The sequence below is a fragment of the Chrysochloris asiatica genome, unplaced genomic scaffold (genome assembly GCF_000296735.1).
Source record: "Chrysochloris asiatica unplaced genomic scaffold, ChrAsi1.0 scaffold00029, whole genome shotgun sequence".
Lineage (NCBI taxonomy): Eukaryota > Metazoa > Chordata > Mammalia > Afrosoricida > Chrysochloridae > Chrysochloris > Chrysochloris asiatica.
In genome coordinates, this window is record NW_006408547.1 from 15,893,521 (window position 1) to 15,912,969 (window position 19,449).

Below are 19,449 nucleotides of genomic sequence, written 5' to 3' on the forward strand. Positions count from 1 at the left end.
AAAGCATATGTATGAAAAGATAATAATTTTCTACCTTAGAATGATATTATTAGATTAGATTACAATATTACTTCAGAGAACTTACTCTGGTTGGTCTGATGATGAATAAGCATGTATATAGGGAGGATGGAGTTTCTATAAAATAAGCACTGGACTGAAAACCACAAGGTCAGAAGTTCAAGCTCATCAGCTGCTCCTTGGAAACCCTATACATGTCCACTCGCAGGAGAAAGATAAAGCCTTCTGCTCCTGCAAGAGTTTTCAGTCTTAAAAACCCTTTAAAAAAAAAAAAAAAAAAAAAAAAAAAGAGCATCATACTTGGTAAATTAGAGAGTTGGTGAAGAAGAAAAAACCCTCAACTAGATGGATTGAAATAGTAGTTGCAGCAATGTGCTCAAATATAACAATGATGATAGGATGGTACCTGGCAGTGTTTAGTTCTGTTGGACATAGGGTTTCTCTGAGTCGGAACCAATTAGACAGCATCTAGCAACATGGGCGATAAAGATAATGCATATGTGGTTTTTTTTTTTTAGTCTTTGTGTATTAGAGAACTATACTAAATATTTGTTAATGAGATTACATTATGTTTAGAAATTGCTTCAAGTGAATCTATTTTTGATATTGATAGCAAGATCTCGATATAGCTAGCCATGAAGCAGAATTGGCCATGATTTGATAATTGTTGATGTTGATTGTTTATTATATGGGATTCATCACAGTATTCCTTTCACCTTTAAATAGGTTTCAAAGTAACAATGATACGTTATTTTAAATAAGTAAGAAAAATTTGAGGTTAGATAAATATTACTTGAAAGAATGTTAGAATTTGTATTATTTAAATATGCAATGAAAGGCTATGTATGCATGCTCCAGCTTAAGCCTCAAAGTACAAAGAGCAAAGTGTGGGAACTAATGATTCAGCATGCAGTAACCTCCAACTCCACTGGGCATGTGACATGCCAATCTGTGTAATAAGCCCCTTATATCTATATTGTTGTTGTTAAGTGCTGTGGAGTCAGTTCTGAATCATAGTGATTGTGTCTAGGATTTCTGGGGTGCAGCTATAGAGTGCAGTGAAATAACATACGAACAATCTGCTGTAATAATTCAGACAATTTGCAGAGAGAACAAAGTTGTTCAAAGCAAAATCTTCTGTCACATAAGATATAGAATCTATCTGCATGCCAGATTTCATCTAAGCTGATTTTGGGAACATTGTCAAGAATTCAGAACATATTCCTACTTGAAACTGTTTTCTGAAACGTGAGATTTACTGGCAAATCCAGCTCAACAATTATTTAGTCAGGCTAGAGCTAGGTGTTCAAAGAGTGTAGAAAAAATGCAGATATCTTGAGTTCTTCAGTTTTATGAAATGACATTATTTAATTTAAGGAGCTCTGGTAGCGTAGTGGTTACGAATCGGGCTGTGAACCTTAAGGTCAGCAGTTCGAGACTACCAGTCGCTCCGCGGGAGAAAGATGAGGCTTTCTGCTCCCGTAAAGATTTACAACCTCGGGAACCCTGTACAGGGTCGCTATGGATCAGAACTGACTCCACAGCACATAACCACCACCAACAGAGCTAGGTATTCAAATAGTGTAGAAAAATGCAGTTATCTTGAGTTCTATAGTTTTATTAAATGATAATTAATTTAACAACCTCGACCTCAGAGAAAGAAAAAAAGCTATTAACTCTTAATTACTTAGAGATCACTAGTCAATACATCATGAAAATATTAATCAAAGATATTTATTATCATTAATTAAACTATTGCTATGTAGTTGTCACATGCATTATCCATTTTATAGTAATATTAAATCTGAGAGTACGTCCGATTCGTTTTGTTATTGTTTTTTTTAATGCCATTAAGGTGATTCTGACTTGTGGTGATACTATGCTTTGCAGAGTAGAACTGCACTCTGTAAAGTTTTTAAAAGCAAAATTGGGGGAGTGGGAATATATGCAACAAAGGATATTTCATTAAGCAATTGAACATGTACAATCCAATGATATTGATGGCATACTTCAAACTGTACAACGTTCCTCACTGTCCCCTGCCAAATGATTCTTCCACCCTCAACGTAAATTCACGGTCCTCTTCTCATTTAACCTTCCAAGTTGCTGTTGTCAATTGTATCCCACAAAGATAATTCTTTTGAAAAGCACTGTACATGATATAGAGCCTGGGTGTGGCCCTGTGTGATAAACACTGGACTGCCGACTGCAGCATTGGTGAGTCAAACCCACTGCTCCCTGGAAACCCTATACAGGGCACTATGAGTTGGAGCCAACTTGATAACACACAACTACATGCTCAGTAGCGTAGTGGTTACGACTCAGGCTGTGAACCGCAAGGTCAGCAGTTCGAAACTACCAGCTGCTCCGCGGGAGAAAGATGAGGCTTTCTACTCCCGTAAAGATTTACACCCTCGGAAACCCTGTACAGGGTCGCTATGAGTCGGTTCCGACTCCAAGGCACATAACAACAACAACAACATGCTCAGTACAGACGGACTTCAGATAAATCATTGATAGGTTCAGTAAACTGTTCAGGTAAGAATTTTGGTTTGAGGTTTAAGGATTACATTTTATCTGTGGGCAGTAATTCCAGGGTTCATTTAGCCTCCCTGACTCCAGCATAGTAGGAGCTCCTTGAAAATTTATTTCTTTCCCCTCTTTTGATCATGATTCTTGTATAGAAATGTTCTCTAAAGCAGACAAACACCATCCAATTCTTCAGTTCTTCTGGTCTGTTAATACAGAAGGCAAGTTGTTCATAGAGATAACTAGGCATGGTATTCCTGGTGTGGGTCCTGTAGGATCAACACTGGACTGTGAACCACAAGGTCAGCAGTTCAAACCCACCAGCTGCTCCTCAGAAACCCTATACAGGGTCAGTATGAGTAGGAACAGACTCAAAGGCACTTAACAACAACGAGCAAACATTCCTTCGGTTTTTCTGATTCCTGACTCTCTTCCTTCCTTTGCCACTCTAGCTAAACGGAGACCAAGTGTAGTGCCATCGTTTGCCATTTGCAAGTTTTAAGACCTTAGACACTATTCAGTGAACTAGGTGGTAGAACAGAAGTACTGAAAACTACCAATTAACTTTAATGCCCATGAAATCATCATGAAAACATGGTCAACATTGTTTGCCTCAGCAAAATGCAAATCAAAGCCACAAATAATAATAATATGTTGACAAGAATGTGGGAAATTGGAACTCTTTTTGCTGGTGGGAATGCAGAATGTTACAAAAAATGAAAGCATTCACAAAACCTATAAGATTCTACAGAGACTTAGAGATTCCACTCCAAAGTGGCTGTGATCTCTTAGACGTCAATCTCCAGGACTTTCTTTGGAAATGGAGTCAAACTCCAATCTTTCGCTTAGTAGCTGAATGCTTAAGTAGAGGCAGCTTGAAGGATCCATTTTGCTCCTTCATTTGTCTCAGGATAATTATTCTTTTAAGCTGTTTTCACAGTTAGATTCTAAAACCACATGTACATTAAATATCTAGCTCTATCATAAAGTATTTTCCTACTTGGTGTATTTCCTTTTTGCTGAGTTGTTAAATCATTTTAGTAACTAAGGCAGCAAATTTTAAGAAAATTTTGAATGAGGAAGAATTTATTTATTTATTTTCTTTATATTACAGAGCAGAATGCTAGGATAGTGCTGCCCACATTTTATAGAAAATTAAGCAAAATACTTAAGTGTTACTCTTTTTTAAGCATATTTTAATGAGCTCCTATTTTATTGTTGCATCCTTGGTCAGTTATGTGCCGTGGAGTTGGTTCCAACTCAGAGACTCTGTATAGGCTTTCTGAGGCCGTAAAATCTTTACGGGAGCAGAAAACCTCATCTTTCCTCTGTGGAACAGCTGGTAGTTTCAAACCACTGACCTTTAGGTTAGTAGGCCGACTCATAACCACTACGCTACCAGAGCTCCTTTATGGTAACGTACTTCCTATAATAATATAAGGAAACTTGGTGATGCTGTAGGATAAGCACTGGACTGCCAACTTAAAGGCTGGAGTTTCAAACCCATCAACCTCCTCCCATATATATTTAGTCTTCAAAAAGCTATGTAAGATCGCTATGGGGCAGACTCGACTCTATGGTAGTGCATATTATATACAGTAATATTGGAATCTACATTCAAAGCACTTTATAAGCTTTCTTTAGGTAATTGAATCCTTGTGTCTTTTGTTTCCTCCCTTTGCATTTGATTCAAGAAGAAAGCAATTATTTTGAAAAAAACAACTATTTCAGTAAAACTTATGGTCTAATATTTGTTTTCTATCAATAAATTAATATTAAATTACTTGAAAAATATTTTTTTTCTTAAGTTATGGACAATATGATATATTACCTAAAACTTTGAAATAAGACCACTAATATTTTGACCAAATGTTATGCTTTTAGCTCCTAAGAATGGTTTCTGTTTTAATTCAAGGATTCATATCTGTATGTCACAACAATGGTAGTATACAAAATCACTAAAGATATTTTCATTTTTTAATTTCTACTTTTCAAAGCTAATGAACATTTACAATGAAACATGTGGAAACTAGAACTCAGTAGGGCTTCCTTGTTTATCTGGGTCTCAAAAGTTTTCCATCTTGGGCACCATGCAGTCCTATCACTTTTGTTTTCCTTGTTTTAGTGGGAAATAGTTGAATTTTCCCTCTCTGACAGATTTATGCCTCCCACAGATTCCTGCTTTCTTAGATTTTACTGTATTATGTAGAATTTGCCAATTTATTTTGCCTATGTATTTGCTATTGACTCACTATTATGATCAGTCGCTCAAATGCCAAAATATTTACTTAAAGCATAAATTAAATCTCTTACAAATTAGATTTATTTTATAAACCTGTGTTGTTTTGAGTAACAGAATAACAAAAATATTTTTGAGGATGAAATGGTTTTGGTCTGCAAAGAAATTATTATTATGATTTGCAGGTAAAAAAATTACTTTTTATGTGATTGTGTCATATAACATTGGACTGAGAACCACAAGGTCAGCAGTCCAAACCCACCGGCTCCTCCTCAGAATCTCTGTAGGGTCACTCTGAGTAAGAATCGTCACTTAGCAACAATAACAACAACAAAATCTATTACACATACTTTGACTGAAAATGTTTTTGTGTCCCATAAGGCGATTCCAACTCATAATGACTCTAAAGAATTGAACTATTAGGAATGTTCAATCTGAAACACACACTAGATACTTTTACCAAACTCTCAGCACCATTTTGCAGATTATGTTTCATAATTAGGGTTTTTTGAATTGCTGGGAAAATTACAAATAGTTAACAGGTAGTGGTTTGGTAGCTGTGAGACATTCGTCAAACCAGTAAATTGTAAGTTCACAAGACATATTGTTACTTTAAAGACCCTGAGAAGTGCCATAGAAGAGAATCCCATTAATTACAATCCACTTCTGTTTATTTGATGATTTTGTTTTGTTTTGTTTTAGGTAAGAACTGTTGTTGTTGTTGTTGTTGTTGTTGTTGTTGTTGTTGCTAAGTGCTGTCGAGTTGGTTTCTACTCATTGCAACCCTGTATGGGGTTTTCGAGGAAACGATGGTGGTTTGAAATTGTTGACCTAGTCATTAGCAGTCCAGTACTCATCCTACAGTGCCAAACCAGGCCTAATAAAACATATCTTCTGCTGAACATAATTGGAAATACTGGATTATCTGATATCTGGCATAGTTTGTGCTCCAGATAAATAAAGGTAGATAAATCAGTATCTATTAACTGATGAGTGAATCAGTGACAGATTGTGTGTTCCCTGTTCCGTCACTTACCTTGGTGTGTTCAGCAATGTCGACATGTTACAATCATGTTGAAACCTTTTAATATAGATCAGTGTCTGACCCGCACTCTGATTTAATTGGTTTAGGGTTAGGCCTAGACATCAGCCTTTCAAAAATCTCCTCAGTTCATTCTAATATGCAGACAGGATTGTGAATCTCTGTCTAACGCCTGGGGCTCTGCCTTCAACTGGAATCAGCTTTAATTAACCTCCTACTTTACTACTGTGATGTATATGTCATGCTCTATTTTATTTTTGCTTCTGATGTATTTCTCAAGTAGTAAGAATAAAGGAAGAACAGTTGGTGAAAATTTCCTTAAGGAATTAGGTTTGTCATTAATACAAATGATAGACCATCTGGATAAGCAATAATGTTTTGTCACTAAAGAGCTTTTTCAAGGAGTATGATATTTTTTATTAAACAAGTTAACAATGCTTCTTAATGTACAAAGCATGCATTTTAATCATAGGAGTGTGCACACTAATTAAGCAGTTCATAATTATTCACTAGTGTTTATGAATACTCAACCTTTCACCCACACTGAGGAATGCCCGAAGATCTTATGGAAACCTAAACACCATTCTCATAGATAGAATTAGAAAGCAAAACTGATGAATGCTTTGTATTGAAGTCAATGATATTCTCAATTCTTGATGCAGATGTACACTTCTGTATTAAAAAATAACTTGTTTATGTAAATCTTTGGAGTCCTGGTATGATGCTATAGCATGAGAACTGAAAGATGGCAGTTCAAACCCACCAACTGCTCTTTGGAAACTCTTTAAAGAGTCCCTATGAGTTGGAACCCACATGAGGGTACTTTAAAAAACAGCATCCTATAAATCTTCACTCTAGCTTTCTTGCTCTTTCATTCATACCCACACATTCACAACTCTAGCCTGCTCAATATAAATAGATAAAGAATAGAAAAGTTTGGACCATGGTTTTGGACTGGGTATTTCCCCGCCCCCACCCCACGCCAGTTTTCTAGTACAAAGCTGACAATGGGTAATGTTGTTAACTAATGTCAAGTCGGTTTGAACTCGTGGCACTCCTGTATAAGTTTTCTGAGGAGCAGCTGGTGGGTTTGAACTGCTGACCTTGTGGTTCACAGTCCAGTGCTGATACTACAGCGCCACAGCCAGAGTCCAGGATGTTATTCATCCAAGCTCCATTTACTAGCAGTTTTGAAGTTCATGCTACAGTATTTCTCCTATAGTTTAACTCTGGTTCAGTGAGTGCTTTAAAGAATTTAGACTAGGCAAAGGGAAAGTTTTTGGTCAATAAATAAATAATGAAATAATGTACTCAGAACATAAAAATGATTTTTTAAAAATCTTAAACTTTAACTGTATATGTTCCCAGTGATTCACTTTACCACTAAGTCTTACCCTTGCTGTATAGGTAAATAAACACAGTGTAATAAAGTTACAAGTTGAAAATCAGTCCACAGTCTACTTGGTTTTAACATGCTGGCATTTTCCTCGTGAGATTTTAATAAATTACTTTCATGTTGTTTTCCTCCAGAATACTCAGAACATGATATACATAAAAGGCTCAAATATATTATAAGCATTACCCCATATCATAAAAATTAACTTCCATATGTTATTATTGTTAGGTGCCATCGAGTTGGTATCAACTCATAGCTACCCCTATGCACAACAGAATGAAACACTGCCTGATCCTGGGCCAACCTCACAATTGTTGCCACACTTCAGCCCATTGATGCTGCCGCTTTGCCAATCCATCTTGCTAGAGGTTTTCCTCTTTTTCTCTGACCCTCCACCTTACAAACATGATATTTTCTCCAGTGAGAAATCTGGGAGACGAAATTTGGCCATCCTGGCCTCCAAGGAGCATACAGGGCACACTTCTTCCAACACAGATCTGTTGGTTCTATGGGCAGCCCATGGCACTTTCAATATTCTCTTCCAACACCATAACACAAAAGCATCAATTCTTCTATGGTCTTCCTTATCCACTGTCCAGCTTTCACATGCATATGAAGTACTGAAAATACCATGGTTCGGGTCAGGCTCACCTTAGTCCTCAAGCTGACGTCTTTGTTCTTCAACACTTTAAAAAGGTCTTAGGCAAAAGATTTGCCAAATGCAATACGTCTATTGATTTCTTGATTGCTGCTTCCCTGAGTGTTCCTAGTTGATCCAAGATAAAGTTGATAACTTCAATCTTTTGTCTATTGATAAGAATGTTGCTTATTGGTCCAGTGGTGAGGATTTTTGTTTTCTTTACATTGAGATTCTATCTATACCGAAGGCTGTCATCTTTGATCTTCATCGGTAAATGTTTTAAGTACTCTTCACTTTCAGCAAGCAAGGTAGTATCATCTTCATATCGCAGGTTGTTAATGAGTCTTCCCCAATCCTGATGCCACGTTTTCTTCATATAACTCAGCTTCTCGGATTATTTGCTCAGCATACAGGTTGAATAAGTACGGTGAAAGAATACAACCCTGTCTCACACCTTTCTTAATTTTAAACCATTCATTGTTCCCATGTTCTGTTCGAACAACTGCTTCTTGGTCCAGGTACAGATTGCTCATGAGCACAATTAAGTGTTCCAGAATAATCATACTTCGCAATGTTGTCCATAGCTTGTCATGATCCACACAATCAAAAGCCTTTGCATAGTCAGTAAAGCACAGGTAAACATCTTTCTGATATTCTCTGCTTTCAGCCAAGATCCATCGGACATCAGCAATGATATCCCTAATTCCACATCCTCTTCTGACTCCGGCTTGAACTTCTGGAAGTTCTCTGTCAATGTACGATTATAGCCATTTCTGTATTACCTTAAGTAAAAATTTAATTGCATGGGACATCAAAGAGATTGTCCGATGATTTCTGCATTCCATTGGATCACCTGTCTTTGGAATGGGCACAAATGGGCACAAAAACTTCCATATGTCATTGTGATTTTTAAATCTTAGAAACTGAATATAGAAGTTACATATTTTAAGGATCATTTTGACCAACAGAGTAAGAACATGCATTTCTCTACCCAAGGGCACAAATTGTTGCCTGATGTTACAAACAGTCCATGCATTTGGCTGCTAAAAAGTTAAGGTTGGAGTTGCAAGTCCATGCAGAAGTGCCTTCAAAGACAAGGGCTGGTGAATTACTGCTGAAAATCTGTCTACTGAAAACCTTACAGAGCACGCTTCTACTCTGACACACATGGCATCTGCAGGAGTTAGAATAGAATTACAGCCACCTGTGATGGTGGATTGAAAGGTACAAGTTAAAGAAATCCCTTTTTTCTCACCCCGTGTTTGGCAGATTGTTTTAGAGTTTCCTGGAATATAACAAGAAACAGGACACTGATGCTCTGACTTAGTCCATCCCTTTCTGTTTACTGTTGTTGTTGTTAAGTGCCATAGAGCCAGTTGCGACACATAGAGATCCTCTATAGGGTTTCTGAGGAGCAAATAGTGAGCTTGAACTGCTGACCTTGCAGTCCACCGTATTAACCCACAGTGCCACACCAGGATTCCTAAAATCAATTCACTGAAACAAATATGTTGTTGTTAAGTGCTGTCAAGTTGGTTCTGACTCTTAGCGAACCTGTGTTGGGTTTCCGAGAAGTGGCTGGTAGGTTTGAACTATGAATCTTGTTGTTAACTGTTCAGTGCTTATGTTACAGTACCACACCAGGACTCCAAAACTAAAATGCAGGTCAATAGATATTATTAAAAATTAACAACTAAAATGCCTGTTTTGTAGCATAAGCAATGCTCTGGATAATCAATGCAACCATTTCTATATACATAGGAAGTCCGCAACAAGACAAGGAGAGTGAAGGAATTTAGTCAGATTTTTACCTAAAGTTTCTATTTATTAATTTATTTTTAAATCACAGACATGCAGCCTCTTCTAAATGCAAAATGAGGGGAAAAAATACAATTGAGTATGTTTGAGGGCAGGTGATTCAGACAAAAGTGTTTTTGTTAGAGAATCTCCAAATGAGGCAAGAGATAATATCATGTAAGTGGTTTTGAATTGCCTGGTTCTCTGCTGTATAGGGAATATACAATAAGAATGTTTTGAAATTCTTTATCTGAATTATTTTTATTGCATCATGCATTAACAGACATTATCTCATGTTTCATAGCTTCAACATTTTTTCATGATTAAATATATTTCCTAAAATATATTAAATTTAAGTACACCTTTAGATTCTCTAAACAAATTATTGATGTTTAGTGTTTATTTGTGTTTTCTAATACACACAAAAAAAAACACAAAACACTTGTATATACTATATACAGTTGTGTTTTTATCTGGTGAGTGTGGTGGCTCTGATGATAAGGTGGACAGTTCAAGCCCACTAGCTGCTTCATGGAAGAAAGATGAGGCTTTCTGCTCTCACAAAGATTTACATAAAGCCTTGAAAACCCTTAGAGGTTCTCTGTGAGTCAGAATCATTGTTACCAAGGCACTTAACAACAACATGTATTATCTAGTGAAGGACGATTTTCCTAGTGGTTTTTTTCATTAATAGTCATTTACTTTCTTTACATTTACTGTAAATATTTTACTTCAATTTTTTACGAATATCATCTGTGTTAGTATTCCTTAGTAACAAAATTACAGAATAATTACAAATAAACAAATCTTTCATTGGTGGGTACATTCTCAACACATGCAGGATGGATAAAAATGAAATAATTTTTTAAATTTAAATTATTGGTTTTTAACAATACATTTTAAAAATGTTTAATTTTGACTTATGATGATTAACTTGAGAGGATCAAATAAGTATATTTGATATGCTTTCAGAATGATGTGAATATTACCCTATGGGGTTTCTATATAGTGTTTTGGAAATGTTTTGCTTTGTTGTTGTTTTTTTTTCCCAAAGTTAATCCTGCATATTTAAACCTATAGAATAAGATCCAGATCAAGGTAGAAGTCTAAGAATGCAGAGATGAAACCACTGGTATCACTGAATAGTTTTAAGGAACATCAAGGTGTGAATATGGTAGGCTGTATCAGTTAAACCCTATCCCATCCTTTTCATGTTCAGAATTCATTAGTTGACTTAAATTGGAATAGATTTAATGGCATCAGGTTTGGAGGTTCTTGGTGAAGAAAGTGACATACTACACTGCTAACCAGAGGTTAGAGATTTGAGTCCACATGGAGCTGATTACCTGTTAATTTACTTCCAACATCACATTGCAAATCCTACTGAGCACAGTTCTTCCCTAACACACATGGGATTGCCATGAGTAAGAGTCACCTTGATGCTTCCAACTGTATTTGTCGTAACAAGTGATATATTCCATAGAATATATTCTCAACTGAAATGACTGTATTTTTAATAGCATATTTTTAAAAAATGATAAAAGAAAATGGTAGTTTATCTAGAAAAGTTGGGTTTAAATACAAAGAACTTCCAGTTTTAGCCTTTGGAATTTAGTTACTCAAAATTCAGAAAACTAAAGCTGTAGTAAATACTAGAAAGTAAGAAAAAGGGGATAAAAATAAAGACATTCCAATAATTACAGATTGAAAAAAATATGCTATAAAAAAGGTTTCTCTGAAAAGTCCTCGGTTCTTTGTTGTTGTAGGCAGGTGCTAGTGAACTGGTTTTGACTCCTAAACCCTGTGCACAACAGAAACTGCCCTGGGCACCCAACACCATCTTCATAATCTCATAATCATCATGTTTGAGTCCATTAGTGCACCCAGTATGTCAGTCCATCTCCTTAAGAGTATTCCTCTTTTTCATTGATCCTCCACTTTACTACAGATGATATCCTTATCCAGGGAATGATCCCTCTTCACCACAAGCCTAAAGAACCAAAGACGGAGCCTTGTCATCTTCACTTTCAAACAGCATTCTGTCTATATATCTTCCAAGACAAATTTGTTTTCTGCAGTCCATAATGCTTTAAAATACTCTTTACTTAAACCATAATTTGAATGCATCAGTTTTTCTGTGGTTGTCTTGATTCACTGTCCAACTTTTACATGTATATGAAGCAAGTGAAACTATGAAGGCTTTTATCAAATGCTACTTAGTCCTCAAACTGACATCTTTAGTCCTTAACACTTGAAAGAGGTTTTGTGCAGCGGATTTGCCTAATGAAATACATCTTTTGATTTTCCAATTGCTGCTTCCATTAGTGTTGAGTGGATCCCAACCAAAGGAAGTCTTTTACAACTTCAGTCTCTTCTCCATTTATCACGATGTTATTTATTGGTCCAGATGTAAAATTTTTCTTTACATTGACATGCAATCTATACTGGATGCCGCAGTCTTTGATCTTCATCAGTAAATGTTTAATGTCTTCTTCACTTCCAGCAAGCACAGGTTTTGCATATTGCAGTTTGTTAAGGAGTCTTCTGCTGATTCCAATGTCATGTTCCTCAGAAAGTCCGGCTTCTCAGATTTTTGCTCATCATGCAGATTGAATTAGTATGGTGGAAGGAAACAACCTTGGTGCACACCTTTCCTGATACTGAACTAGTAAACTGTTAAACAGTTCTGTTCTAACGACTGCCTCTTGGTTATGTACAGGTTCCACATGAGTACAATGATGAGTTCTGGAGTATCCAATCTTCACAATCTTATCCATAAGTGGTTATGATCCACACAGTTAAATGCCTTTGCATGGTCAATAAAGTACATCTAAACATCTCTCTGGTATTCTCTGATTTCAGCCAAGATCAGCCTGACATCAGCAATGATATTCCTAGTTTCACATTCCCTTTTTAATCCAGCTTGAATTTCTTGCAGCTCCCTGTCAATATACTGTTGCAACTGTTTTTAAATTACCTTCAGCAGAATTTTATTTGCATGTGATATTAATGATATTGTTTGATGATTTCCACATTCTATTGGGTCACCTCTCTTTGGAATGGACACAAATATGGATCTCTTCCAATCAGTTAGCTAGCTAGCTGTCTTCCAAATTTCTTGGCATATACAAGTAAACGCCTCTACTACTGCATCAGTTTTTTTGAAATATTTCAATTCATATTCCATCAATTCATTGAACCCTGCATTTTGAAAATGCCTTTAATGCAGCTTGGACTTCTTCCTTCAATCAGTTCTTGATCGTTTGCTCTGTCTATTCATTGATTGAACATCAACAAATGACTTTTAGTACAGCGATCATGTATTCCTTTCAACTTCTTTTGATGTTTCCTATACCATGTAGCATTTTGCCCATAGATACATGCAATTTTCTTCAGATCTTTCAATTTTCAAAATGCTGAGTGTGTTCTTCTCTTTTGGTTTCCTGATTCTGTGTCTTTGCAGATTTCATTATAGTTGACTTTATCTTCTCTAGCTGTCCTTTGAAATTTTCATTTCAGCTCTTTTAGATGATCATTTCTTCCTTTCATTTTACTTTCTGTACACTTAAGGAGCTCTGGTAGCGTAGTGGTTACGAATCGGGCTGCGAACCTTAAGGTCAGCGGTTCGAAACTACCAGCCGCTCCACGGGAGAAAGATGAGGCTTTCTACTCCCGTAAAGATTTACACCCTCGGAAACCCTATACAGGGTCGCTATGGGTCGGAACCGACTTGATGGCACATAACAACAACAACAACACTTAAGAGCAAGTTTCAGTGTCTTTTGAGATCCGTTTTAGTCTTTTCTCTTTCCTGTCCTTTGTTTTCTTCATGCAGGATGTTCTTGATGCCATCTCACAACTCTTCTGGGTTTTGGTCATTAGTGTCTAATGCATCAAACCTGTTCTTGGATTGTCTATAAATCCAGGTGGAACCTATTAGAGGTCACAAATTGGCTCTTGTGGATTTGTTTTCATTTTCTTCAGCTCCAACCTGAATTCACTTATGAGCAATTGATAGTTTGTTCCATAATCTGCCCCTAGCCTTGTTGTATGACGCTTCTCCATAGTCACTTCCCAAATGTGTAGTCAGTGTGATTCCTATGAATTCTGTGTGGTCAAGTCCACATTCATATTAACCTTGTAGCACTGTGGGTTAATATGCTGGATTGCAAAGTCAGTTTGAACTGCAAGGTCGGTGGTTCAAGCTCACCAGCTGCTCCTCAGAAACCCTATGCAGGGTTGCTATGGGAACTCTACATTACTTAACAACAACAAAAACAGCATGCTGTTGAAAAAAGGGATTTACAAGGAATAAGTCATTTTTTTTTTTTTTTTGCAACATTCTGTTACGTGATCTCTACCATACTGTCTATTACCAAGACCTTATTTTCTAATTACTGGTCCTTCCTCATTGTTTCCAACTTTTGTATTGTAATCAACAGTTATTATAAACACATCTTAATTGCATGTTTGTTCAATTTCACACAGAAGTTGGCTATTGTTGCTGAGTGCCATCGAGTCAGTTCTGACTCATAGTGACCTTGTATTGGGTGTCCTAGGAGCGGTTGGTGAGCTTGAACTGCTAACCTTTCGGTTCAATCAGAATTATTCAGTTTCATCATAACTAGTTCAATGGTTGGTGTGTAACTTTAAATAATGTTGTTGTTGTTAGGTGTCATCGATTCGGTACCGATTCATAGCGACCCAATGTACAACAGAACGAAATACTGCCCGGTCTTGGGCCAATCTCACAATTGTTGCCATGCTTGAGCTCATTGATGCTGCCACTCTGCCGATCCATCTTGTTGTGGGTATTTAAAATACCCATGGCAAAGCTTCCAGCCTCACAGTAACACACAAGCCACACAGTATAACAAATTGAGTTCTCTAGAAGCTTAAAATGTTCTGTCACCTCAAATAACTGAATCCTTTATAAGTTTTCCTTTCCTTTTTCAATGTGCAAGTAATTTGTAGCATATTAAAAGTCACTTCCTAATGAGTGAGAGCAGACTTTATGTGAAGAATTAAATTATTCCAAGTAAAGGTTAGTGGTAAAGGTGACAATTCTCTCTGATTGGAATGTGGATAATGAAGGATACTCCTTGTATAAGCTGGATAGAAGAAATCAGCTTGTGTTAGGACAGGGACATCTGGAAGTTGTTCCCAGGTAACAAGTGTTAGAAGACAGAAACATTGTAGAAGAATTTGGGTGTGTGTAAAAAAGTAATGTAGGCAGGTCTTTTCTCTTCCTTTCATGAATATTTATTCCAGTCTCTTCTCTTTAAATCTTTACAAGAGTGTTGACATTTTCTTAACATAAATGCAGCATATTGCCTATCAAATATAATCATAAATATTGTTCTCTTTGCAAATAAAATGTTAATTCATTTAAAAATGTTCCATTGAGTTATCACAAGGAGCTCTGGTAGCATAGTGGTTACGAATCAGGCTGTGAACCGCAAAGTCAGCAGTTCGAAACTACCAGCGGTTCTACGGGAGAAAGTTGAGGCATTCTGCTCCCGTAAAGATTTACAGCCTCGGAAACCCTGTGCAGGGTCGCTATGAGTCGGAACCGACTCCACGGCACTTAACAACAACAACAACATTGAGTTATCACTGTCATCTATAAGAGTATAAATTAGTTATCTAATTGTTTTTTAGTGATTTTCTGACCTCTTAATATTTATAAATGATTTTTAGCAACAATTATGAGGTTGACCCAGGATCAGACAGTGTTTCATTCTGTTGTGCATAGATAGGGTCTCTATGAGTCGGTACCAACTCGATGGCACCTAACAACAATAACTATGATTAGTAACTCTGTGACTTTCAGAAGTTTCAGTTTTGTGTGCATACTGTTTTCTAATGTAGCATATGTTGCTGAGATGATCAAGTACCAATATACTTAGGAATTTGCGTGGTATATAGTAAGTTACATGATACAATTTGTTATAACAATTAATGTTATTTTATTAATATAATTGTTTTTTATCACTATTTTGCTAGGCATATAGCTATCCATAATTTCCTTTTTGCTATCTTATTGCATATGCCACCACTTTTAGGAGTCAATAAAGGAATGCTGAGACATTCATCTAGTCTTTGAACTAATTGGAAGTGGTTATGTACCATGGAGTCAGTCCTGACTCACAGCAACCCTGCACAGGGTTTTTGAGGCTGTGAATCTGTACAGGAGCAGAAAACCCCATGTTTCTCCTGAGGAGCAACTGGTAGATTGAACTGCTGATCTTGTAGTTAGCAGGCCAGCTTGTAATCCGCTACACTGCAAGAGCTCCATGAACTAATTAGCAATATCTTACACTACACTGGAGATGTTTATATTCTATCCAAACAGTAATGTAAAATGTCCTCTGTGTTTGAATGGGGTAGCTATGTCCTACTCAAGGAAGAGGTCTAGGGTGGAAATGCATGTGTGAGGTCACGAGAATGATGATGGGTTGGTACATTCAGGTTGGATCAGATTGTGAAGGCAATAGTGTCAATATGCTTGTCTGAAATTCATGGAAGAGGTTGAGGGTGGAGATATACATTTGGATTTCAGTAGCACAACGAGAAGATATAAATCTATGAAGCTAAATGAGTTTACAAAACTGTTGAGCATGAGTAGAGAATAGATCAGGTTCCATTATGACAGATAAGGAATTGAAGAGAAATTAGACAAAAAAGTAGAGAAGGAGTGATCAGGGAGATCAGTGGTATCCTTGAACATAAACTCCACGGAATCTAGAGGAATCAGCTCAGTCATATATTACTAGTTGGTCAAGAAGAAAATGTATATTGGATTTAGAAATGTACTCAACACTTGTGACTTCTATGGAATACATTTTGGTAGAATCATGGGGGCAATTGTTTTATTGGAATGATTTCAGGAAAGAATGTGAGAAGAGGGACTTGAGGTAATAAGTTATTGTTGTTAAGTGCCATTGAGCCAGTTCTAACCCAGAGCAATCCTGTGTAGGGTTTCTGAGGATTAGCTGGTGAGCTTGAGCTACCAGCCTTGCAGTTCAAACTGACTTTGCAGTCCAGCGCATTAACCCATAGCGCCATACCCTGGACAGATTTTTTTGGAATTTTGTTATGAAAAGAAAGAGGAAAATGAAGGAATTTTTACAGAGGACAGTGAGCTCAACAGAGATTTCATTTTAGTTAGATTTGGGTTGTTTTATTTTAATCCAGTTTTAAAGATTTTCTGATAAAGATATTTTCATTTTTTTTCAGATTATGACATTCACATTTTTAGGGTTAAAAAATGACATATTCACTTGCTTAATGATAATAACTTGTTGGAAGAGAAAAATACATTGGAGGCATTTAGAAATTGTTCTGATAATAAAATAAATTCTGCATTGTGCTCGTTAGGCCAGTTCATGTTTACTCTTCCCATCACCAATGTGTAATCTTTGGAATCTTCTAGTAAGGTCAGCTTTGCTCTCCATTTGCTGATTGAATCCAGAATAGAACTTCCCATTAGAAATATACTTAAATGCTTATATAGCCTAGAATCAAATATTTTGAAGGTATTGCTGCAGTTTGCCTTTTTTGTTGTTTTTAACATGCTCATTTAAAAATGAGAAGTCAGAACACTGAAGTAATGTGAATTGAAACTCTGCTTTGATGGATAAGGCACTAAAAAACATCTTCTTTATAGACTATTTGATTTTGAACATTCCTGAGTCAATATTTCATCAATCTGAAACTGTCATAGAATGAGTGGATCTTCACTCCTGGATTATCTTGTGAATTGTCTTCTTTTCCCCCCCACAATAGCTTTGTGTCAACATGACCAATGAGAAGATACACCACTATATCAATGAAGTGCTTTTTCTACAAGAGCAAACAGACTGTGTACAAGAGGGAGTTACCATGGAAACAGCATATTCTCCTGGTAACGAGACTGGAGTTTTGGATTTTTTTTTCCAGGTATTCATACAATATAATTGGATACTTTACAAGATGCATGCATTTAAATATACTGGAAAAAAATAATATTTCTTTCCAGTGGCCTTACTTTGATATATATTGTGAGTTATCTTTCTGTGTGAGATTTTGCCAAGTATTTGTAATCTTTCAAACTTTTGAGGATCACAAGTTATCGTTTTCTGAAGGGTCATTTGAAGAAACACTAATTTACTGAAAGAACAATTAGTATTGGATCATGTTGTTTTCAAAATATTCATCATTGCTTCTGTCCCTAAAACACTCCATTTGACTTGTTTACAAATGTTCAGGGTACAAAATTAACATTTTATAAAATAATTTCTAAAACCAAAGAAACTGTAAAGCACATTAATAAGGATATTTTATCATTAAACATTTTAAATGTAAATGAATTGCAAAAAAAACAGATTGATACATGTTCAGATATAAAATCTTTGGTTAAAATTAAGAGTCTTGAGATATCTTGGAGATGTTATACACATGTTTATTGAAATGAAAGTCTTTGTCTCTATATCTGTATCACATAGATAACCCTGTCTTCTAATATAAGAATACATTTTATGAATTTACTTACAATACCTTTAAAATGATTAAACGTTGTTTAAAATGGATAGTATTCAGCTATTTCATTTCATACCTTCTGTTTTTGTAAATGTAGACTTACAAGTTACTTCCTTTTAGATCTTTTCCTAATACTGTAAAGTACATTTTGTTCCTGTTACCAAATTGCCAACATTCTTTCTTTAATTACTTACAAAAGCCCTCTACTTCCAGTAAGCCCTTCTTCATCAAGATAAAATGAGTGTGTACTTTACCTATTTAAGGTTACAGAAATGTCTGTAAACTGAGAGCAATGGATATTTAAATAGATCTAGAAATCCTCAGGTACTTACTAATCTCATTGACTCCACAAGAGCAGTCCCCATAAATGAAGTTGCTTCTACCTCTTTGGTTAAGATCCTGGAAGTTTTAATTAATGATTAATCAGGGATAATATTGGAAGCACTGGACTGGGAACCACAAGGTCAGCAGTTCACAACCCCCAGCTGCTCCTCGGAAACTCCATACAGGGTCACTGTGAGGTGAAACTGACTCAATGGTACTTAACAACAACAACAACAATATTTGAAGAATTATTTCAGCTGTAGTACGCTGGTCCTTTAACAGGAGTCCTGGTGTGGTGCTGTGGGGTAAGCACTGGACTGCTAACTTCATGATCAGTGGTTCAACAAGCACTTCTTGGAATACCTATACAGGTTCTCTATAAATTGGAATGACGTGATGTCACTTATCATAATATAGCTCTGGTCAGTATTCATTGGAAATAAGAGGAAACATTCATTGGAAACATTTCTCCCTGCCGCTTCTCTTTGGCAATCATAAAAATAGGATTAAAAGATGTATCACATACAGGGTAAAACTTGTCTTTTTAAAAGTAAAAATGGAGATCTGTATATCAGGCAGAAGAAACACCTGGTGATCTACTGAAAACTCAGCCATTGAAAACCCTATGGAACACGGTTCTACTCTGGCACACACGGGTCACCATGAGTCAGAACCAACTTGATATCGCCTGATTTTACGTACCAGCTAAGTGTGTAGCCTACAATACAAAGAAAAGGTATTTCTTCTTTTCTTTTGTTGTTGTTGTCAGGTGCCATCGAGTCGGAACCGACTCATAGCAACCCCATGTACAGCAGAATGAGACAATGTCCAATCCTGGGCCAACCTCATTACCGCCGCCACACTTGACGCCATCAATGATGTCACCTGGCTGATCCATCTCTTTGGGGGTCTTCCTCTTTTTCTCTGACCCTCCACCTTACCCA

General features: G+C 36.4%; 1 protein-coding gene across 1 annotated transcript in view; it reads left to right on the plus strand.

The window, feature by feature from the left end:
* MYO16 (myosin XVI) overlaps positions 1–19,449 on the plus strand; it is a 912,243-nt gene that overhangs the window by 575,661 nt on the left and 317,133 nt on the right. Inside the window, exon 21 of the mRNA XM_006851537.1 lies at positions 17,450–17,602. Coding sequence (XP_006851600.1) covers positions 17,450–17,602 — 153 coding nt within the window. The remainder of the gene's footprint in view (positions 1–17,449; positions 17,603–19,449) is intronic.